General features: G+C 36.7%; 1 protein-coding gene across 1 annotated transcript in view; it reads left to right on the forward strand.

Moving 5' to 3' along the window:
* Nucleotides 1-24,801, forward strand: part of LAMA2 (laminin subunit alpha 2) — a 335,323-nt gene that overhangs the window by 113,007 nt on the left and 197,515 nt on the right. Inside the window, exons 5-10 of the mRNA XM_066314417.1 lie at nt 6,335-6,514; nt 8,598-8,687; nt 10,853-10,970; nt 12,669-12,847; nt 14,529-14,628; nt 23,053-23,213. Of these exons, the coding sequence (XP_066170514.1) occupies nt 6,335-6,514; nt 8,598-8,687; nt 10,853-10,970; nt 12,669-12,847; nt 14,529-14,628; nt 23,053-23,213 (828 nt within the window). The remainder of the gene's footprint in view (nt 1-6,334; nt 6,515-8,597; nt 8,688-10,852; nt 10,971-12,668; nt 12,848-14,528; nt 14,629-23,052; nt 23,214-24,801) is intronic.

Consider the following 24,801-nt stretch of genomic DNA (forward strand, 5'->3'; position numbering starts at 1 on the left):
CAAACGAAACCTGTTGTCAAATTCTAGTTGCAGGTCTCCTCGTCGCCTGGCTGGAGCACATTGCAAGCCTTTTCAGGTGTCTTTGTTACAGAAGCTAGGATTGGATGGATCCAAGTATTACCCAGGAGCTGAGAAAGGTTACCTTGATAATTAATATCAGCTTTTAAAGGGCTTTGGAAAAATGTGACTCTATAGGCATGACAGAAGCAAGGAGCTGTTTAGGAGTGACTGAGTGGCTTCTAGAGGAGAGGCACTATAGATATAATAACATAAGAAAGTCAGCAGAAATAAAATGGTATGTGAGATCCCTGTGAACTAAAATTCAGCCCCTAAACTGGGACAGCATCACTTTAATGTTGTATAAGCAGAGATGTGGAACTGAGGTGTTCTTGCTGAAGGAAGGCTAGGAATACAATATCAACTTTCTACAGCCCTTTGGCAGACTCTCTAGGTGCCACAATAAAATGTAGTGCAAAAGAATATTTCTTAAAAACCTGCATGTTCTTGGTGCAGCTAGTAAGGGAACACGTGCTTTGGTTGAAAACAGAGCACAGATCCTGGTCCAAATAATTAACTGTCAAATAATTATGTAATTACACTCACATGCAAGCTACATTTTAGAATGGTCCCAGAAATCATACATCATGTTTAATGTATAAACCAAGGAAAGATAATAGATATCAAAATTAACTGGTGTTATTGGTAAATGGGCATCATATCTTTTCCTGTAAATGAGGCAGAGGTAAGAAAATAAGTTCCAGCAAATGAAACGTTAAACTGCAATAAAGATGTGAAAAAGATTCTGAGTGACTGAGTTGAAATAAACCTTTTTCAGACACATCAGATTCAGGAAGTCTGCCAGAGAATTGGTGGGCTGAGAGATGATCAAAGAGTGTTCAAGAAAGATAAGGTCATTGCTGAAAAACTAAATTAATGATTTGAATCAGTTTTTTTCTATAGAGACTGTCAGGAGGGTTTCTGTACTGGAAACATTATTTACAGGAGAGGAGCTGGGGAAACAGTTGCAAACTAGGTTGTTAACTGAAGAGGTGCAGAAAAAAATGGATAAATTGAATAGTGAAAAGGAACTCAAGGCTAAAATAGGTGAATTATAACAGTTATTATTTAACCCCTCACTGTCAGATATTCTCAGTAACTGAGGACCGTGCAGCATCAAATGAAACACTTCTTTTTTAGTAGCATTCCTCAGTCATCCAAGGAAACTACAGATCTGGAAGCTTGATACCTGTGCAAAGCTAATTAATAGTAAAGAAATTGAATGAAGAATAGATCTGGTAGAAAGATACATTTCTTTATTCTAATTTCAGAACTGGAAATATTAAGTGGATTTAGTAGGAGGCAGATCTAAAAGCAGCAAAGGAAGGATCTCTTTCCTGTAAATGCGATGAGAAAATCTTAATTAAAGTGATGGTGTAGATATTGAAAGGTCACTTGGATTAAGATGAGACTGAGTTCATGGAAATCCTTTGAGGTTTACCAGATGTATAGAAATCACCTATGGCTCAGCAAATCCCTGAGGGAGTATTTTGTATACTTTCCTTCATCTTACTGTTAGCATGCTGGCTTGGATGCTGTATGGGACAGACTGCCAAGCTGAATAGTTCTTTTGGCTTTGACATGGTCTAGAGATTCTAATGTACTTGAGATGTCCTTTGAATATAATTGGTAGTGTCCCTGTTGTTCTTGCAGGCAATCTAAAAAATCAGAAAGCTGTGTAATAGCAACATTTGTTGGTAATGCGAAATTTAAGATAATTTGTTCTATTAGCAGCCTATGATACTACATGGGAAATACTATATGAAAGTGAGTGTTGCTAAAAGCAACATAATACACGTAAGAAGAAAAAAAGAATTATGCATGAATGCTGATGGGCTAGTCTTAGACTAAATTCTCCTCAGAGGAGAGAACTTGTAACATTCTCCACAGTTTTCAGATAAGAAAAAGTGGATTTATCATACTGAATTTTAAAAATTAAAATATGTTGACTGCTCACAATTTCCTAAAATGAAAAATTAGAGCACTTTCAGTTAAATAATTATGAGTTCCAGATTTAAAAGGAAGAAGAAAACAAACAAAGAACAACACTGCCAGAGCCAGATATTTCGTTGTTTTTTTTTTCTTTCTTTTTAAAAAGCAAAATTCCTCACACTGGGAGAAGTGTTTGTAGTGATGAAAAACATAACATTTGAAAAAGGAGTAGAGCAATAATACAGAAAAGGGCAATTGGTAGACATCAAACACTATGACTCAGATTCACACTGTAGCTCAGGAAGCCTTTAGACTGATTAGTCAGAGGAAGTGATTGTATTGTATTAGAGGGATCAGTGTCTAAATGCTCTGTTTCTTGTAGTCCTTCTTAACCATTTTCTTCTGATCTCTGCTGGAAATTCCTAAAGATTCCATTCGTTGGAATATAGTCATGGGCAAATGCCTTGTTAAGGAGAAGTTTTCTTTAGTTGAAATCTGACAATCTTTCTTTTGGAATCCAAAATTATGATTATTACTTCAGTCTTGGAAATGGCAAATAAAAGTTGTCCATAAAATCTGAACAAAATTTGACATTATTTCCTCATGGCTTTTCCAAGCTGTATAGCCCAGTAGGTGGATTAAAGTGTTAATATTTTCCTGGAAACTCAGCTCTGGATCTTTGCTCTGCTGTAGGGCTGTGGAGTGGCCCATAATGCAGTGTGTGCACAACTAGCACAGGCCATCAGCTGATGTGTGCAAGGGGGGCTAATCTTCGCAGGAGCTGTATGTGAAGTACTGTGATGATCTTATGTGCCATAGGGGAGATGCTTGGTGAGGATTGTGTTCAATGTTTTCAAGTCCAATTCAAAAATACTTGGAGGGCAGGGGCCACATTAGAATCTTGACTGAAAATGCACTGTCCTGGGAACAGTGTCTTACAAACAGGTGCAAGAGAGTGGAGGGAGATGAAAAGAGTGTGCTCTGGAAAAACTCATTGGATGTCTCATTGGGAGAGTCATATTAAAAATATTGTAAATCTAAACCTATCTAGACTTCTTTAAATTATGATTCTTATTGTGGTTTTTTTCTGATTAATGACAGATGTTCCTAAAGTGTTCTTAATGTCTTCCTTATTCTCTTTTCAAGGAGTAGGAACAACTTGGTTGGACAGTTTTCAAGTTGATTCTAAATGTTTCTAGGAAGAAATGAATGATTTCATCACAGATGTTTATAGGAGGAGAAATAATTTAGAGTAGTTAATTTTGCCAGTGCAAAATTTTCACTTCAAATTCACTTTGATAAAACTATTCAGTTTTGAATTTTCTAGTCTCAGTGTCATTTTGCTGTACATATTTGAGCAGGTGCAATATTTCACAGAGGACATGGCTGCATTTCAATAATTATGTGAACTTAATTGTTTGTTTTAAAATGAAATTGTGCAACATTTAAAGACAAAGCTTAAAAATAATATAAATGCAAGTCATCATCTTACTAGATTAGTCCTTCCAAATAGATGAACTGCTGGCAGATAGATCCTTCCAAAAACAGGGTCTATTCTAAAATGAATAACTCTGGTTTCTATTTTGCTAATTTACACTTTAGTTCTGTAAAACTACCATTCCAAGGAGGGTTGGTTTTTTTTCCCTCATCAGTGTCTGAAGACTAAATTTGTTGGGTTTAAAATAGTCAAAAGGTATGACTGCTGATTGTCAACTGTGTCATTTGTGGTCAAGCTGTATCTGTGATTAATACTTTTAATTCTGTTGGCACAGAGAGTTAAAAGTATCCGCATCTTTCTCCCCATATCCCCAAAATTTTTGTTTTTGTCTTTTTAAAGAGTTAGTCAGATTGCAATGCTGCTGTTGTTCTATCAGATTGAGCAAGGCGCTACTTTAGATTTGTCTCTTCTTTATCTCTGGAATATCAAAGTTCAGTGTTTAGTATTCTATTGCTTTAAAGCATAACCCATGTATGTTTGCTGGCTGTATAAAAGAAATTAGAATTGGATCCTGTCTTTAAGGAAGGCAGTGATGGTGTGAAAAATACTCTGAAGAAATATGTTTCCTTGCTCACAAGTAAATATTATGCAAAAAAGTCTTTAGGCATGTGTTTTTACTAAAATTCTCCTTCTTTTGGAAAGATCTGTCAATTTCCACTTGACTTATTGCCACCTTCTTCAAGCTTCTTTTGAAGTTTTTTCTCCACATATGTTCTCTCTCATTTCACCAGGGACTTAAGTAGTTCTCTGGTCATGTGCTTTTGTCCTATTTGTAGCCAGAGATTTCTCATTCAGGACCTCCTCCTTGCTTCCTCTGGGGTTTTTATTATAACCTTTTGTTTGCACCATGTCTTTTTCATAGCATTTTATTCTGTTTGTTTCCAGTTGCATCCTTTAGTTACTTGTAGTCAGTTGTAGAATTGAGTCAGAGCTCCGTGACTGAGTAGGAGGTAGTGATATTACCTGATCCTGAAGATAACATGGCAGAAACCCAGAGGTGCTGATTCATACACAGACAAGATATAATTGATGGCTGCTCCTGGCAGAGTGATTCCCGGTGATTTGATGTACTTGTAGATACAGTGGAGCAGAATGCTGGACATGATGAGGTTTAAGGTTTCTCTCTTGGTAGTACAAATCACAGTATCAGAGAATTGTTAGGATTGAAAGGGACCTCTGAAGAGCATCTAGTCCAAGCTGCCTGCCAAAGCAGTCACCTAGAGCATGTTGCACAGGAATGCATTTTAATGCATTTTAAATGTCTCTGGAGAGGGAGATTCCATGACCTCCCTGAGCAGCCTGTTCTGGTGCTCTGCCACTGTCAATGTAAAGAAGTTCTTCCTCAATACTGAGGTGAAACTTCTTGTGTTTAGAGACATTGCTCCTTGTCCTGACACCACTGAAAAGAGTCTGGCGCCATCCTCTTGACACCTGCCTTTGAGATAAGTAAGTGAGTTGATAGTATCACATAGGCAATGGCAAGACAGCAGTTGTTCAGTAAGTCTATCCAGCATCTCCAAAAACTCCAGGAAATGAGAGCTGCTTTCCTGGGAGCAGTAGATTTACAGTCTCTTTCCTCAGTGTGAGGCAGCCACTGCTGAGTGAGTGCCAGCTGGTGTTTGGAGTGCAGCTGTTTTCCTAAACCAGCAGTGATATGACCATGTTCAACGACAGAAAATGGCTTGTGGCCTGACCTCTCATTCAGAGCACTGAGGTATGAGGCAACACATGTTCATGGCAAAGAATAAATAATGCTCTTATTCGTTCCAATGTTCTGCACATTTGGCTTAACATCTGAACATTCTTTCAGTGTACCAGCCTGTAATAAAAATGCCCCAATTAAAATTTAACACTTGAGAATACAGGAAAATTAATGGTTTCTTTCTCCCTCTAGGTGCTCATTAACAGTATTTTGCTATACTTGACATGCTTCTTCTTGTAGGCCTTTTCCAAGAACAGTCCTGCAGCAGCTTATCTGTTTTATTTAGTTGATTCAGAGCTAATGTGTCCCATGATCAGCTACAAAGACAGGGAGAGAGGAAGATCTCTTATTTTTGTTGCTTGATGCTTCAGTTGGGGTCGGAGAGTCTCTATGAAGGAGCCACAGAGCTTGCCTAGAAGATTTCTAGACTTTAGGATAGGGCAGGCAGAGAAAGGGGGCGGTATATTGTTGCAGAAACCACAGCAGGCAGAGAATGGTAGTGTCTTTGGAAAAACAAATGCTAAACAAAGTTCTCAGAAATGATAAAGACTTTCCTCAGGGACTAGGTGAAAACAATTGCAACCCAGGAAATTGTTTCACCTTGCTGAGAACAAGATTCAAAGGGGAAGATGTGTACAGAGAAGTGGGAAAGGAGAGGTGCTTATGAATGCTGAGTTTGTCTCATCTAGTCATTTTAGTTTCCAGTATTTCAGAAGTTCAAAAGCCTTTTGATGCTCTAAGAGGTGCAAACTGACCCCTGTTGAATGCTGAATCCCATTCCAAGTATACATTCCCTTAACTCAACATTTCTGAGCCCATTTGGTTGTATGATAGTCTATTTTCTGACTAGGGGAGGAGAAGTGAATTGCCTGCAGCATGGACAATGTTTTAGGGCCTCGATACACATATGCAGTTTGTGCTGCAGTCTTTTTGTAGCTTATGACTTCCCTTTGCTCTAAATGTTCTTATTATAAAGACTCAACAGAGCTGAGGTCTGTGGACACATGGGGGAAATCTACTTTCTAAGGAAAGAAATTATTCTGCATGCACAAATGCATTAACACAATGCCTGTAATTATATTTGTTGGCCTAATCATGACAACACTGATGTAATGTAATTCCTTACTGCTTTAATAATTCTTCAGATTCACACTTCTCTAATTAATGGACGACCTAGTGCTGATGATCCGTCACGTGAATTACTGGAGTTCACCTCTGCTCGCTTTATTCGCCTGAGATTCCAGAGGATACGGACACTAAATGCTGATTTAATGATGTTTGCACACAAAGATCCAGCTGAAATTGATCCCATTGTTACAAGGAGGGTAAGTTCAGACAGGGCAGTAGAAAGGCAAGTGTAGAAATTCTCTTACATATGTAAATGCTATACCTGTCTTTGTTTGCCATAGAAAATTTTGGGAGATGAGTACCTGTTGTTTTCTTTCAAAATCCTGGTGTTGGAGAACGCCTTGTGTATTCTATTTTGTTGTCTTCTCTAGAACAAAATTAACAATTTAACCTTTTCTACTTAATGGTGTTATTAACATAAACACCTAGCTCCTTTGGCTGGCAATATTTGGATGTAAGTATTTCACAAGTGCTTGCTATTATTATTTCTTGCCTCTTCTACGTAATCCTTTACTACCTTTAAAATGCCCTGAACACTCCCTTTGAGTAGAATTTCTAATTGCACTATAAGTAATAGCAGGGCCTGAATGCAACAGTTCTGGTATTTTCATATGATTGAGGGTTGCAGTAAACATTTTGAGTTTTGCTTTAGCTTAAAAGAACGAATACAGCAATCGAACTCAGACTGTAACCATACTCTGGTCTTCTCCACTCTGCCTTGTATGTGCACACCCCAGTCTCTTCTTTCTGCAATATTCACTTCCTTTATAAGCCATACCTCTCTGTTGTCCTGCTGATCAAATGTTGTGTTATTCTTGTTTTCCTCTGATTTTTCTACTGAGCATTCTCAAAAACTATTTTGGGGGATATATAATTTTCCATATTTGTTTATTTGTTGCTCACTTACTCTTCCTGTTGGTCATCAAATTATAGTGGTAACCTAAACTTTCTAAGACAAAAATAAGTCCTGTTATAAAAGGAGGTGTATCATTATTGACTTTAGTTAATATCATTTGCCAGTGATGGATAAGTGCTAAGAAAATTTGCTTCTTCTGTTCCCCATTTCAGGTTTCCATTTCCTTGTCTAAATAGAGAGTGCTGGCTACTTCTGAAAGTTTGTAACAAGCCATTTTGTTTTGAATTACAAACCCAAAATCCCTTCCAGTTGAGTGCAGTTACTGCAACCTCACTAAACATGAATTCTGTCTTTATGTGAAAGTGGCTACTTAATAATCTGATTCTAAGTGAATAGAAATACAAGGCTGAATTAGCACTTAAAAAATTACTCTAAACTCATGAAAACTGACTGCAGGACGATACATTGATTTCTCAAACAAAGAACTGTACCTTCTATATATCATCTCTCCATGAGGCTATCCTCAAAGGATCAAGGAGCAACCAAACCTTGCCACCCTTTTCAGGAAACAAAGGCTAGCCAAAAATTATACACTTTCTTTGTGCTGAAAGGTTAACTAGGAGTGACAAGAGTTCTCATTTTGTTTGATATATTTATTCATGATCTGATAAAGAGGTTGAACACTGTAATAGCAACATTTGCAAATAGCATATGTTTTGTTTGACTGTCCAGCTGTGAGCATGTTGCAGGAACCTTGCTAAAACAAAACAATGAATGAGATTCACTTTTCACAGGCTTTGTAATGTAAGATTATAAATATCTTTCTATCCTTATGCTTAGGGCTCCTAACCCTCACCAAATAAAAAAAGAGAAATGGCCAAATGGCAGAAAAACAGGTAAAAAATACTTAAATCTCAGTAATAAAGATTCTTTCATGATCATTCAAAAGGTCAATAATAAAAAAGAGTTCTTTCCACAGTTCAGTGAATACCCAAATTAGACCCAGCTAAGGTGAACAAAGATGTTTCATAGGTTTTTTCCTAGCTTTTCTCCTCTTCCCATCATCATGCCTTTTCCTTTTCATATTTTCTGAAGAGAATAAATTCTATAGCATTTGACTTTTCGTTATCCAATGTGCATATAGCCCTTTCCTATTCTCATGTTTTTGTATGCTCTGTATATAAATTGACATGGCTTTTGTGAATTCAAACAAATTGAACTGTGCCAATTTACACTCTTTCTTTCACTCAGCCTGAATCTGTTGATCAAGACACGGCTTGGATTACACTGTCTGCTGTATTTGTAGTAGATCAAAAAAGAAATAAAAGAGGACCTGACAGTTTTTTTGCAAGAAATGTATTCTGCAGTTTGGCACCTGCATTTTAGAATCCACTTAGCAATTCAATTTCTGTTTTGTCTTACAGTATTACTATTCTATAAAAGACATCTCCGTTGGAGGCATGTGTATATGTTCAGGACATGCGAAGGCTTGTCCACTGGATCCAGTGACCAATGTATGTATTTTTTTTTAGTGTGCCTTATTTATAGGGTGGAACAGGAGAAAAAAAAAATCCCTGATATTGATATTCTTCAGTGTTCTGTGAATTTATGTCTGTTTTTCACCTAGAAGAACAGTCAGAAGCAGTGCCAGAATGAAACAGTGCTGGGAGCCAGAATAATAAACATTCATATAATGTCAGCAGACGCTTTCCTGAAATGAAAGAATAGGTTTCAGATAATTCATATTGGAAGTTTCCTAGGAAAAACAGAAATCTGGGTTGCACTATGTAGCTGTAGAAATGAGCGCTAACAGTCAGTCTTTATTCTTCCTTCTTGATATTAATCAAGATGTTTCCTAAATTACTGTCAAATATTTAATTGATGCTTGCAAACACATGATGGCTCTAGAATGGTGCATTGGCTATGTAGGAAGTATCAATTGAATGATAAATTAAGCTAATCTAGAAAATCATGAGCAGTTTATAATGTTTTTCAAATTGTAATTCTCTTTTTTTGCACATAACCAATACAATCAAAACATAACCAATATAATTAATATAGAAATACAGTTTGTTACTGATTGTCCTGCTCTATGCACCCATTATCACTAATACAGAATTCCCTATTTACTAATATTACATGACACAGTGTGGGATCTCTGGAGGTACTATTCACTTAAGCAGGAGCTTTATAGGATTTAACTGAAAAATCTTATTTGTATGTGACATTAAGCCATCATGTAAGAAATCATTTAAAGAAATGGCAAGATCTTATAGAAAACACATTTAGAGTCCTAAGCAATTTTTATAGATCCTTGTAAAAATTGAGCAAACTCCTTGATTTAACCCTTCTGAGAATTTTCTGTAATGATACGTATAGCAAGTATTGAACTATTGTTTCAGATGCCCTTAGTGATGAAAACTGCAACATTGTCTCTGTGCTATCTGTTAAAATCAGGCCTGCCTTGGAAAATAAGTGCTGCTACTGAGATTAATACATATTTCAGATAATTTGGCTACTGAATAAAATAAAGCCATTTTGACAAGTGCGATGTCCTGTTCTGCAGCACGTCAAATGAGTATTTGTTGTCTGACCAATATAAAAAATAGTGTAAGTGAAACAGCTCAAGGCAGAAGAGATTTTGACATTTAAGCTCTCCCAGGATATTTAGACTTAGCCATGCCAAAATAGGCTTATAAACATTATGACTGTACTTGCTAGCAGAAAGAATCTTTCCCTCTTTATCCCAAGGAATAAACTTGCTGGAACTTGCTATCATGATTTTCTGAAGCAGTCCTTGAGTTAGCCTTGTTTTGCAAGATTTATGCTTTGTCCTTGAGCCATGGAGTTTCTCCGACTTGCTGTTTTGACCTTGCCTGGCCTCACAAGAACCACAGAGAATCCCCTTCACTACATAACTATTGGGAAGCCAATTTTTACTTCTCATTTTTCCAAACTGCAGGGTTTTTTACCTTTTTCAAGCTGCCTCTGTGGTTCAGGGAGTTTGGGTGTTCCTTACAGTAATATTTTCATACTGGGACTAAGGTGGTCCTGTGGGGAACTGTAAGGTGGCTGAAAGGCTGGACTTGTGCATCTATTATTACTTTAAACACTGCTGCTATCCCTCCTGTAGAATTAGTTACACAGTTGGAAGGGTACACAATAAGTTGACTTATCCAGTCAAAAAATAATACGTAAGTATAAAAACCCAGCAGTTTGTATTGGATCAGCCAACAGAATTGATTTCATTCTGCAGCAGCAGAATTGCTGCATTGAAGGGAATAGTGGAGAATGGCTCACTCCTTCAGAGGTCAAATCAGTTTTCTTGTATCCAAGGGCTACCTGTACTTTGGCTTGTTTGTTTTGTTGGGGAACTTTCCCATCCTTCTTTCTTTATCCAGTTGGAATTAAATTCTCCTGCATTCTTAGATTCTCCTTAGATTATCTGACCAACTATCTCCCTTTGCTTTGTGGCTGTTTTCTTCAAATAGAACTGGAGAATTCAAACATACTTGGTGAATGCAGGATTTATAAATGAATAAAAATGAATAAACAAAGGAATTAAAGAGTAGAGTCAATCTTAATGCTTTAATAATTTCAACTAGAATGTGTATTATGTACATGGAAAGATTCCTCAAATCATCATATTGTGTAAATATTTGTTTTTCTTTTCAATTAGAAATCTGTCTGTCAGTGTGAGCACAACACATGTGGAGAGACATGTGATCAGTGTTGTCCTGGTTTCCATCAAAAGCCTTGGCATGCTGGCACTCTCCTGCATAAGCATGAATGTGAACGTAAGTTGAAAGCAGTACAGAAGAGAAAATTTATTGCAACTGCTACTGAAAAACTGAAGTTTGGTGATTTTGCAGTTAATTTGATTTCTAACCACATTGATTTATGAATAACATTTGATGTGATGTTACTCACTTAATTAGACTGACTCAAAAGACTTAGCAGAAAAATTACATGTAGAATTGTGGTTTTATTGAACTCAGAGTATTTTATTGTAATATGGTGATATTTGAGGAATGAGGTATTTAAAAAATCATCTTGTGTAGTTTTTTATAATCATGATAGTTTTGTTTTGATAAAATAACAGATCTATATCCTGGTAAGTAAAACAAAAAAATCTCTTTACAGGTTTTTCATTATGTGAAGCCTTACTGGTGTGATTTCTGTATAAATGGCACTTTTATATGTTATAATGTTCATCTTTGCTGAAACAAAATATTTTTGTGTGATCAAAATGCAAGTTGAGCGTCTCATTTTTTTTAACCAGATAATACAATCTATCTAGTTTTCCCACATGGAATGAAAATTTACCTTGAAATATTAACTTCCCACAGTGTGGGAATTTAATTTTCAGATTTATTGTAGTAAGGGTAGTTATAATTGAACTTTAACATCTTACTTCCAAAGGTCACATACCACTTATATTTCTGAACATAATAAAATCTAATGCTCCATTAAACTGTTTATTCACTTGTAGGATTTCAGCTATAATTTTATCTTGATTGATTAAAAATAAATTAAAAGGAACAGACATGCCCATATTTAGAGAAGCCATTGTTTATTTGTGTCCTGTAAACTTTGGTCACAGAGGTATTTGGTTTAGTTGAGACTGTCTACACTGGGAATGTATTATGGAATGAAAGCAGGGTACATTTAATTTCATGTTTAATGTTTAAGAGACACTTACACTCTCCTCAACTCTCAGTGAACTGTTGTACTGTCTTGGTGGAAATAGTTCCCTGAGATCTGGTTCAGATGTAAGGGGAAGGCCTCCCCAAAATATTGACAAGCTTTGAGTTTCTCTTTATGATGAAATAAATGTTTTAACACTATGGGGAAAGGGACAGTGAGCTACCTTGTTTTCACTGCAATAGATTATTAGATTATCTTTCCTGTATTTGGACCTGAAGTCTAGAGTTCACATATAAATTTCAAAAGAAGATTTAAGATGAGGAATCCTTTTGTTCCGCCACATTTCTTATGTGCATATGTGCAAGTGAGATGTTTTTAGGATGTCTTTCAGCTTTTTTTTTTAATTACATTAATTTACTCACACCATTGTGCTTCTTACGTGTTTTCCTTAGAACTCCTCTTGTATTTTAATTTAGATTACCCTTTCATGAACCGTATGTGTATGCAACCACCGAAAGGTTTCTCGGCTGTCAATTTAAACAGGAAAAAAAAAATCAAACCAGCTAAAACAAACCAGGAACTCATAATTAGACTGTACCTGTCAACTTCTGCACTCACCGAGACAAAATATTGTGGAGAAAAAATACAACATAGAGAATTTGAAGCTCTGTTTGTAATGGGACCACATTGCCTTTCACAAATGAAGAAGTAAATAAATGTTTGGACATGCTTTTCAATATACGCAGAACCAATGATAAAATGTTGAATGGCTCTTTTTAATAGCTCAGTAACAGTGGGGCATCATCCTCACTGGGAAAGTATCTGCTAATGCTTTCCTTCTCTTTCAGCATGCAACTGTCACGGGAAGACAGAGGAGTGCTACTACGATCAGGATGTGGCAGACAGAAATCAGAGTTTGAATATCCACGGGGAGTACCTTGGGGGTGGAGTGTGTGTGAATTGCTCAGGCTACACCAGTGGCATAAACTGCGAGACCTGCCTGGACGGCTACTTCAGGCCAAAAGGGGTAAGTCAGCGCCTGCTCCCACCTCCCCACGCCGCAAAGCTCGGTGTTCAAACCATCCCTTCAGCAGGGCAGCAGCTTACATTACTAAAAAGAGTTTGGACTGCCATTTTGTGAACGTAAACTTCCGAATCTGACAGTACAGCAGTTGCTTTTAACAGCTGGAAATGTATAAAGTTTACACGGAGAAATAGGAAAGTAAATTGTGTTGATATGAGGGAATGCACTTGAGGTCAAGGGCCTCCAGCTAGTATTTCAATTTAATTTAAAAGAGGATGTGGTCCTATAAACAGAACTTTTGCTTCAGTAATGAATTTCAAGTTTTGTTATCAAAGTTCAAAGAAATATTGCTGTATTTGATATTGATGAAAGAGAGACTGTATTTTCTGTTTTTTTAAATGCGATGTAGAATTAATAACTGCTGAAATTCCATAGCATTTCATGAATGTCTTTAAATTTCAGTGCAGTGGAAATTGCTTTTTGTATTCCATCATATAAGACTGTATTTTCATCTAAGTAGAAGCTGTCAAAAGATGAATCTTAGGTTGTATTGTCAATATAGGTCATTCCTGTGCTTTAGACAGCTACACTATTAGTGTGTGCTTGAATTGCTTGTATTTCATCTGTATATTTTCAATTGGGTAAATAATGGTCTTTAGTCTGATTGGTGTTCAATCCTCAAAGAGAAAACATCAGCAAATAGCAGTAATTATGTTTTTCCTGATAGACTAGATTCACCCTTACAACTTGAGAAAAGGAGTACTGAAAAATGATTTCTTCAGCAGCAGGGCACTTACTTGATTTTTTCCTCTGTTTTAAGTTATCATCCAGCTAAAAGGGATTTGATATGTATATGCATATGTCTGTATGGTATATCCATAGTATGTGTATGTATCTGGTTCATGCAGAACTTCTAATTTATATTCCTAGTGTGATATTAGACCAAGATTTAAGTTTGGTTGAGGTAACCTCTCAAGAGCAAAAGGAAATTGTTCCGTTGTTTGATGTTCACTTTTCTTTACTTACCTTTTTGCTCTCTTACTAACTAACATTAGTTAGTATTTTGAATCATTTTGACCAGAACAACTGATCTTGTCAATATTACTTTAGGTAGCAAATTCTTAAAATCTACTTCATTACATTTATTGATTTTAATTATCTAAGATTCTGTTACAATCTCTACACCTGGTATTTTTTTAGTTGAATCTGTATTTGCATCTACATCACTACATATTTCTAAATAAAAATCCCAAATGTAACTTTAATAGAATCACAGAACCTAGAATCCTTTATGTTGGAAAGGACCTCTAGGATTGAGTCCAACCCTTAACCTAACACTGGCAAGTCTATGACTAAACAATGTGGCTCTTGAGTGCCACATTGACAGACCTTTTAAATGCCTCCATGGATGGTGACTGCACCACTTTTTGGGGCAGTCCATTCCAACGTTAGACAAGCCTTTTTGTGAAGAAACTTTTCATAATATCCAGTCACTGGTGCAATTTGAGGCCTTTTCTTCTTGTCATAGTCTGCATGGACTAAGTTTACCAGTTGTCTCATTTTTGTAAAAGTGTAAGCCCCCTACATAGAAGTCACTCTCTCATACTTTTTATTTAAGATGTAAATAAAAGCTTCCAATTATTGAAAGTAAAGGTTTTTTCCTTCTAATATCTTTATTTTTTAGGTATTGCCAGATAACCCAGATCCATGCCAGCCATGTTCCTGCGATCCAAATGGGTCTTTAAATGATACTTGTGTCAAGGATGAGAAACATATGGAAGGAGGTAAGATCCCTCAAATACAGGGATATTAAGAATGAAGTTCAGCAATGGTCAAATAAACCAAATTCTCAAATTTGGTCAAATGAATCAAATTGTTAGTATCTTAAACGAGGAAAAAAAACCTCCAAAGGGTTTGGTTATGATTTGTTGTGGTTCCTTTAATTTCTTTTTTTAATTTTACTCACGCAGACAGTAATCCAGCTGCACTGTTTTTTGAGTGGTGGCTTCTTTTTTTTTTGTTGATTTGTTGGTTTGTTTTAGTTTGTTTGTTTTTGGGGTTTTTTTGTTGGTTTGGTTTGGGGTTTTTTTTTGGTTTTTTGTAACTCATATTCCAAATTTGCTGAGGCTTCCTTCAGATTCATGGCTGGGAAACTTGTGTGCATTTGGAAGAATATTCCCAGTGGAAAATATTGAAGAATTTTGGCATTAAAGAGCTTTCTTTTTTTATCACAGAGATTAAACAGTGCAACAGTGATGTTATAATTAATATCTTTTCCTATCTAAGCCTATATCCATTTGAAATCTAAAAATAATTCTCAAAAGGTATTTATTTGCTTCCTGTCTTATTCATGTAGAATTACAAGATACTTGCCATAGCTCTGTAAAAGCTGTCTTCACATAGACACTGAACTGTTCATTAGGCTTTGGAAACAATGAATTGCCCTATTCTTTGGTTCTTTCACAGTAAAACATCTGAAAATACTACAGGAAGATAACAAAACTCAAGGTTGGTTCTTAAGAGATTTATAAATTGGGCTAATTACAATCTATGTAGAGATTAGTAGAACATAAAAGCAACATGGCAGAGATGCAAAAACAGGGCCCATAATCTACTGTAATAACCATGTACTGATTGCATCAGCTCAATAAAATGATACTGATTTACTGTTCCAGTGGTATCTCTGGTGGGTTGACTTTAGCCAGCTGAAGCTTCCCACCCAGCCACTCTCTCACTTCTGCCCTTCTCAGCAGGACAGGGGCAGAACAGAAGATGAAGCAGCTCATGGACCAAAGCAAAGACCCGGAGGACATTTGCCAATTATCATCCTGGGCAAAACAGAATTTACTTGGGGAAAGTTAGCTTAAGTTATTGCCAGTTTAAATGGTTTCAGGTAGTCATAAGCAAAGACAAATATTAAAAATACACCTCTTCTGCCACTTCCTTTTTTTTCCCCAGACTCAACCTTACTCTTACTGGAATGAAGATCATTCCAGACTCCTCCTCTGTCTCCTCCCCTACTGCTGCAATTGATGCAGGGTAGTGGCAAGCAGGAGTCACAGCAGTGGTCATAACAGTTCCTTTCTGACATTCCTTCCTCCTCACACTTTTCCCCAGCTCCAGTGTGGGTGCTTCCCATGGGTCTACATCCTTCATAAAAAAAAAAAAAAAAAAAAAAAAAAAAAAATTCTCTACCAGCAGTTCTCCATGGGATGTTGTTCCTTCAAGAAATATCAAAAATTTCTTTCACGGGCTGCAGTGTGGATATCTGCTGCAGCCTGGTTTCCTCTAGGGGCTTCAGGGTTGTATCTGCACTGGACCTGGAGCTTCTCCTTCCACTCATTTCTCATCTCCATTCTCTGACCTGACTGGCTGAGGGGCTTAGCTCTGTACCCTGTTGGGAGCTGGCTGTGTCTGGCACAGAGTAGCCCCATCCTTTTCCTCACAGAGGCTGCCCTTGCAGGCTCCTCCCTGCTGCCAGCACCTGGGCATGGATATCCAATGTAGAGTATCACATGGAGTGATATGACTGACAGTACAAGCAGAAGGGAGGATGAATCCCAAGGTTGGCAAAAACACAGCAAGTAAGGCTCTCCAATGCCTGTACCAAACCTGTGGGTGAAACTTAAAAGGTTGCAGATGGTGGACAATGCAACAAAGGAACCTCTCAGAGTGTGATTTTGAATTGGGGAATGATTAATTAAAAAAAAAAGTCATGTCCCACTTGCATGTTACGCAGCTGCTTGTTCTCTCATCTCCTGTCACTGCAGCAGTTTCTATTTTCACACCTCCTTTTCTGGACCCTGGTGGGGATCATCCTCCTGGGGCCTGGCAGTTGATCAGCACTCAACAGGCTGACAGCTCCTGTCTCACAAGAAGAGGAAAGCAAAAAGATAGAGACATTTTTTCTATCTTGTTTGTCAGTAATGGTGTCCTTAGGAGCTCTCAAAATGTCTTATGCCTCTGAGTATTCAGCAGATCTGAACCATCTCATAATTGCTTTCTAAATCTGCTTACACTTTCTGAATCCACTTTGATACCTTCCTATGTCTCTTTTTGCCTTTTTAGTGCTCTGATCTTCTACCTGGCAAGTTCTTCTTTTGCCTCATTTCTGCATATACCTAGAAAGAGAATTAATATCGTGTTTGGATCATTAACTGTGTCTTTCTAGAAAATCAAGAAACATGTCATGCTAACACATTGAAGATAACATCTTGGATTTTTTTTTCTGCTTTTCCTTCTTCTACTTTTATTGCAGGTAGCCAGTCCTGCTCATCTGGCCCCAGGCATTCAAATGAGCTGTTGAATGCTCTAGTTTCTCCAGTCTCAAGAATCAGAGTTCTTTTTGTTCTCTTCACAAAATGAAAACTCTCATCTTTTTCTGTCTTGACTGTGACCAGCTTCTCCTCATCTTTCTGAAACTTCAATCATGCTGCTGCAATTGGTTGGAGGCCTGTTTCTTTTGAGCATGTTAGAGTATTCTTAGTGTCTGTTGAATCTACTATTTTCCACACATACTTTTTTTTTTTCTTTTATTCCTTTCTAAAGTCATTGATGCCTTCTGTTTCCAAGTTATTTACTGCAGATATTATTCTGTGTGTTTGAACTATTTATTCTCATATGTGACAAACACAATTGTTGTTCAGATAACTGCCATCATGCATGGAATTCCCTCCCCAAAGTAGTCCATGCATTTGTTTTTAGGGCCAGTTGACTGTGTCCTGCTCAGTCTTGGAAGTCTTGTGAGAAGTAGACACATTGCACTGTCCGGACAGTGGCCAGAGGATAATTTTGATATATATCTTCTAACTTGTCTATTTTAAGACCACAACAACAGAAATAAGCCAGCTCTACCTATATCTGGGCATCACAGATGTCTACAAGTCTACAATGGACTTGCTCTTTGTTCTTACTGTTTATTTGCCTTTTTTTACTTGTACTAAATAAGGTTCCAACACATTAGGAAAACTGCTTACTTCTTGCTCATTATGTTTATAGTTCTTGAACCAGTCATGTGTTTGTGACTGTAACACCTTATTCAATGAAAAAGACATAATATACCGTTGAAAGGAAAAGCCTTTCTAGTATTTCTTGTAAGAAAAGATTTCTGTGGCAACAGAAGAGGTTGTTTTGGAATCAAGAGTGAGTCAGGATATAATTTTTAGCATAAAACTATCCTGAAAGCAAATCACTTCTTCCCTTTTTCCCCTCTCACATTTGTATTCAGTACACTGATAAAATTCTTTTCACTGTGTACTGCTCACCTGGGGCAGCAATTGGGTTTGAAGCACTGGTGAGTGTTTGTAAAGGAAAGGGTGGAAAGCATGATCTGTCTGAAGGAATCCATCTGTTCACCAGTGAACCAGAATGAGCACTCTGGATGGGTTGAAATACATCTTAAGAGTCTCTGGCTGGTTGTATGAGGATAAATTGCTTGTTTGGTATAGGATGGGAATATGCTTTTTAAATGTGTGCTAATTAAATGCTTTCAGAGAGTAAAAGACATTAAACTAAAATGGAAATATGATAGTAAGGAACATCACTAGGGCTATAGAGTCACTGTGAACAGTTCTCAAGTAAAATAAAGCTGGAGGCTGTACATTCTCTGTTCTGAAATACAGTAGGTAAACAGGAATTAAAATGGAAAATTGTAGCAAATGCTGTAATAACTGATGCACTGATGAAATGCATCAAGAGAATTTCGATGACTGCATCCTGTAGTCATTATCAGGTTTTGCTAGATAACAGAAGTGCATAGAGAAGCTGCTTTATAATATAGCATTAATTGTTTCAGGAAAGAAAGAAGTATTGTTGCATTTTATGTATTTTTCAAAATTTCCATTTTGATATCTTTGCCCTTGTGTCTCGGTCAAGAGTCTAAAATCAAATATTATTATTGCTTGTAAAGTGCATTTTTCGTTTTGAATCTTCAGGAATGCTTTTAAAATATTCTTTCACAGCAATCCTATGTCATATATTACTGAGAAATATAAAAAAGAGAAACTTAGGATCAATCATAAAATAAACTGATGAAGATGCCTCTTGGTTTTGTAACTGAAAGGCGATAATTCTAAACCTGAACTTTTCCATCTGCGTTCAGTTCATCCTAATAACAGCTAAGCTTGACCATTGCTGATATTGCAGTTTTCCATACAGAAGCAAAGGTCCAACAGTTTAAAACTACTCTGTGCTCCAGTAATTAAGACTTTCTCCATGAATTGATACTCTTGTTTCAAATTCTAATGACTAGATTTTAGCAAATAGCCATTTTACTTGGCCCTCAAGTCTGCAAGAACTAACAGATTTGGAACCTGGCAGAGTTTTGCAACTCAGTCTTCAGGGCATGCTATCTTTTTTTCTCCTATTGCCTCTTTATGTACAATATAATCCCAAAGACAGATGTTTATTTTTACTGAGAAAGTCCTCAGACACTTTAGGTTAAGTAAGATCCAGACATCTCAATCTTTATTCAGGCTTTGTACTATTTTGTTCAGCAAGCAGTCCCACTGACTTCCATGAAATTATTTTTGTGATTTAAACGCTATTGAACAGGAATGAAAATGACAAGAGGCCATTCCTAGGATTCTATGTTTTTAAGAGTCTAGTTCATGCTTTTGCATGCATTTATTTTTGTTCAGTTTTGAAAGACTGCTAGGTTAGAAGAACTAACTGGTGAAACTCATATTTCAAGATGACTCATCCTCTAGGGTGCATTTTCAAAGCCTCTGTATGCTGAAAGACAGGACAGAAACTGATAATATGCAGGGAGTAAACAGGGAACAACGTCTTCATCAAATAAAGCCCTACTCAAACAAGACCATAGACCAAAGCCACAGATCAAAAGCAAAAGATGTCCTTCTCCTGAAATACCAGTTAATTACAGCAAAAACAAGGGACAGACCTGAAACATCTAGCCTTAACTGAAATGCAGTTGGACTGTTGAGATAATGTACATTACGTGTGCACTACAGCTTGTTACATGTGTAACACAGGGAGACCTGAGCTCTCACAAGGGCTGTAAATGAAAGAAGGCATGGAGCCAAATCAAGTACACAGACTAACTGTATCAACAAGTGTGAGATCTGGAAGAATGTATGACAGGTAGCAGTCTCCTGCCTTCCTCTCTCTCATGTGGAGTGCTAGGTCTCTTGATTAGCAGTGTGCTGAGCTTATCTGTACCTCTGTGTCCTGTATAAGAATGAGGAGAGCTGGGCTGGTGACAGTAAAATTTTCAGTAACTGCATAGAAGGCAAGAGCATGAGAAGGGATGGTTCTTGTTGGGGAACTAAAAAAAAATGGACAGACTGAGCAATGGAAGAGGGATTTTTAGATTTAAATGAGTATTTGAGAGCTCCATACTGAGCGATGTAATTGAATTTGAGCTTTCTGAGACTTGATTTGTGTGATATGAGTTCCTGAAGCTTTCAAATCAGGTGGGCTCACTTCTAAAGAGTAGACTTGCCTATGTCTTTTACTGCTGAACCCCAGAGTATAGCTATTTTCATCTGGATGGAAAAAAAGTTTCTCTGTTCCCGATTGTCCAGTTAGGATGCATTGACCCAGATTACAAGAGCTCATGTCCTGCTGTGCTGTGGGGCCTTGCTGGTAGCTGTTTGAGAGGAGCATAACTCAGAAATTTGAGAATCAGCTGAGCCAAAGGCATCAAAACCTATGGAGCACATCACTTTGAGATAGTAAGTAACAGAAATTTCATGCACTGAAATTCTCTATATAATTAGGACAGATCAAGAAGGTGACAGTTGGTATGATGTGCTGCAGGAGATCAAAGAGGCTTCAAGGTTAGAGTAGACAGGTTGAATTTCACCTCTGTAGAGATTAACAGATAATATAATTTAAAACTCCTGTAGGTGGCTGCTTCTTTGAATAGCTAGTTAGAGAAGCCATAAAAAGGAGAAGCACCTCTGGATTTATGCATGAGGGACTGTTTTAAAACTCTCCTCCTGAAGGGCAGTCAAATTCAACATTCTCGTAGGAGTGAGAAAGTCTCCGTGAAAAACAACTTTATCAAAACAAGGAAATCTATAAAATGAAAATAAAAATGAACAATCCAAGACTTCTAATGGCAAGCTTAGGGTTTATAGACTGCATATTAGACATTCAGAGAAGATTAATTTCTCTGGTTCAAAATTATTCAAGCAATACGATTAAGATAACAACAAAAAACGATGCATCTATTTAAACAACAGAAAGAAACTCACTGAACATCAGAAGTTATCTCTAACTGAGGATAATGGAAAAGAATATAAATTGTGACAGATTACAGAAAGTCATAGTCTTAATAATATATACATATATTTATACGAATAATTTGCTAAATACTTAGATGTTGCTAAGAGGTACTTTTTCAGATAATTCAGAATCAAACAGACTGCTAGAGATTCAAATGCAGGAGTTAAATATGGTTTAGGTGTAATCAAGTTATTAATGTACATCTCAAGAAAGAAAAGGACACAGCAGAAAAGCTGTATTAATTCTTTCTAACAGTGAGTAGAATAACTAAGGGAATTTCCCACTTGTGAGTCTTCATTCATGGGGACGAGTCAGAAGAATTGTCTCAAACAGACGTGTCAGGTTTAAAGCAAGCTCATAAATGCAGAATCAAAATTTGTTAGGCATATAGCATATTTACCCATGGCTTCAGGATGGATTGAGTATTTGCAAATTGAGTTGCTTGAGGCATTAAATATAGCTTATAGTATTTTTAAAAACAGATATTAATATTAGATAGACACTGTTTATCCAAAAGAAAGACAGGGTGTTCCAGGAAACTGGAATCAGAAGGCCTGGTTTTTGATCGGTGGAAATCACTGGAACTACAATAAAGGACTTATACCATTTCTAAAATGTGGCAAAAATGGGCAAAACTCAAAACTAAGAGGTTTATGTAGAGGACAGTTGGCCTTATGAATCTGTTTGAAGGATTAAATGAATATGTGAACAAAGGCTTATTTGATTAATATTGTATTTTGATTTTCAAAAGGTTTTGACAAGATCTTTTACCAAAATCCACAAAAGAAGGTGTAATAGAATAAAGAGAAAAGGTTCTTTCATGGCTTAGTACTTGGTTAAAAGAATAAATGGACCATTTTCACAGTGATGATCAATATGAACTGTTGAAAATATTCATATTTAACCTGGAGAAGGGATGAGTAGGAAGGTGGCAAAGTTAGCAAGCACAAAATCTTTCAGCATAGAAAAATGAAAGAACTGCAAAATGATCAGAAGGATCTCAAGGTAGTCAGTGACTGAGTAGTAAAATAAATGAATTTTTGTAGCAATTACAGGAGAAGTGGAACACTGAGAAAAGTAGTTGTATTTGTACAGTGATTACAGTGATTTCTGAATTAGGCACTATCAGTTTGAAACAGCTCTTATAATTACCACGGACTGTGCCTTATGTCTGTCAACTCAGTTCTGTCTCAGCAGTAGTCAAAAACATCAACAGGGCCTTAGGAAATTCTACTGTTTTTAAAAAAAATCAACTGAAAAAAAATCATCAGAGAATCCAATCAAACCAATCTACACTATGCATTTCCTCTTTAAATAATTTATTAGAACTGGAAACAGTTCAGAGAAGGACAACAGAGGGTTTTGGCCGTACCGAGAGTTTCTGTATAGTGATTTTGAGGAGTTTATGGTATATGAATTAAAAATATTAGGTAGGATATGATAGACGTATATTGAAATCACAGATGGCATGGATAAAGTGAATGGTTACTTGCTTTTTTGTATGATATGACAGTTAGATGGCAATAAATAGAGATTCAACACATATCAGTGTTTTCTTTCACACTGTACAAGGCTAAATATGAAATTCCCTGGTAGGGAGGCTTATGGATTCTGAAAGTAAAGACATGTTGAAAGGCCTTTAGATTAATTAATGGAATAGGAGGTTTTCAGGAACTGTTAGATGCAAGGAATTAGGGATATTTTTTGATTTTCAAGATTGCTAATATGCAGATTTCTGGAAACTCAGAATTCAAATCACTGTATACTTGTGCTATTCTTATGTTGTTCATTCTAGCCTCTCTCAGATGACTCTGAATTATAGATGATGGTGCGTGCAACAGTAAATGTTCCCTTATGTTAAACCCACCAAGGACGTTGCTTTGAGCATTCTAACACACATGTCTTACAATAATAATGACAAATTAGATATATCTCATGTTTTTTCCCTCTTCCCATAGATTTGTTGCCTGGTTTCTGTCACTGCAAGACTGGCTATGCAGGAGAAAGCTGCAATCAATGTGCCTTGGGTTATACAGGATATCCTGAGTGCCTGCCCTGCAACTGCTCCCTTGAGGGCAGTGAAAATGATGACCCCTGCATAGGTCCCTGCATCTGCAAGGTATGGATATCAAATTCTTCTGAGCCATAGAAAGATCCTAATTATGCTGAAAAATTGCATTAATGGTCCTTTATTATGCCAGAGTATTCCTCTGTTCTACCTAGCTGTGTTAGTATCTACAGTAGCCACTTCTCACAGAAGACTTGTTTTTAATCCTACAAAATCCTACACGATCTTGTATCATCTCAGAACTCATTGCAAACATATTTACCTAGGAGCCTGCTGGCAGTTATACAAGTCCTTAGAAATCTGTAATGCAGGGATACTTACAAAGCCTATGAATTGTTTGTTTCAAACCCCATCCTTATCCACTCAGAAACTATATGTTTACAGCATTATGGATTCTAAATCGAACCTGTAAATGTGATTTCAGAAAGAGAAAATGAAATGAGCTGATGATCTATTAAAACAAAGTTGCCTTTTAGAAGTAGTCATTAGGGATATATGACATTCTTTCCTGCCTTGGGATGGTTGTTTAGAAATCTCTAACATGTTTAGAAACAAAATCTATCCTTTCTGGAGGATGAATTTCTTAATCTCTGGGAAGAAAATTTAAGAGGGTTTTTCTCGGTGTGCCATTGGATATCTCCCGTTAAATTATATCTTGATATTATATTGAAATGAAAAGTGTTTTAAAGCACATGCATCCACTTATAAAATACCTAGCTATCAGAAAGGTATTAGAAATGGTAGTGCTTTCTAAGTCACAGTCTAGTAAGTGACCATGAATATGCCCAAAGGACAGCTCACTGTCCTGTGGGTCAATTTTTCTGTACTATACTTGTGGGAATTCCCTTCCAAAACTTAGTTAACAGAATCAGTTGCAAATGAGAATTTGAAAGTACTTACATGACATTCTTAAATACATGAATGCACAAAAAATGCTTCCATCTCATGCTGTGGACACACACAAAGCTCTGATTTGACAGCTGAATAGCACCAAAATCTGCTCAGAGAATTAACCATATCCACACATTATGTAACAGCCACGTGCTCTCTGTCAGAAATATAATCCATATCACATTTCTAATTACTTAGCCATCAAGTGTAGAAGATCATAAGAGGGTGATTTTGCAATGTTCTGGCTTGGAATGGAGCTTTGATGAAGATGTATTATGCTAAATACCAGATAAATGCTACTTAATGATTCTTATGATGTTATTCATATAAAGCCAAACTGACCTGCATTAGTACAGGCAGACCAAAATGGACAAATAAAGAATAGAAATAACTTTTCCTATCCCAGAGAGTTCTCATTATATGCACTTTTCCTTCAATGTTCATCTTTTGTCTTCTTTGTGCTCTATTAATCCCTTTTTAAGTGCTTGTGGGAGAAAAATTATACCTTTTGTAGATAGCTGATATACGGATACATACACATTTAATTTCACTAGCAATCTTCAAATTTAAATCAAAGCAGAATGTGGTCAAAGGGACACTGAAATCATCAGATTAGTTATGCTCCACATGAAGAATAAAGTAGGATGTCTGGTTAATAGCAAGTCTTAGGAAAATGCTTCCCTTCTTTTAATCACATCTTTCAATTACCTATGATGATCTGTAAATTTGCTAAAGATAGTTTTCTTGT

Source organism: Sylvia atricapilla, chromosome 3 (genome assembly GCF_009819655.1).
Source record: "Sylvia atricapilla isolate bSylAtr1 chromosome 3, bSylAtr1.pri, whole genome shotgun sequence".
NCBI classification, from domain to species: domain Eukaryota; kingdom Metazoa; phylum Chordata; class Aves; order Passeriformes; family Sylviidae; genus Sylvia; species Sylvia atricapilla.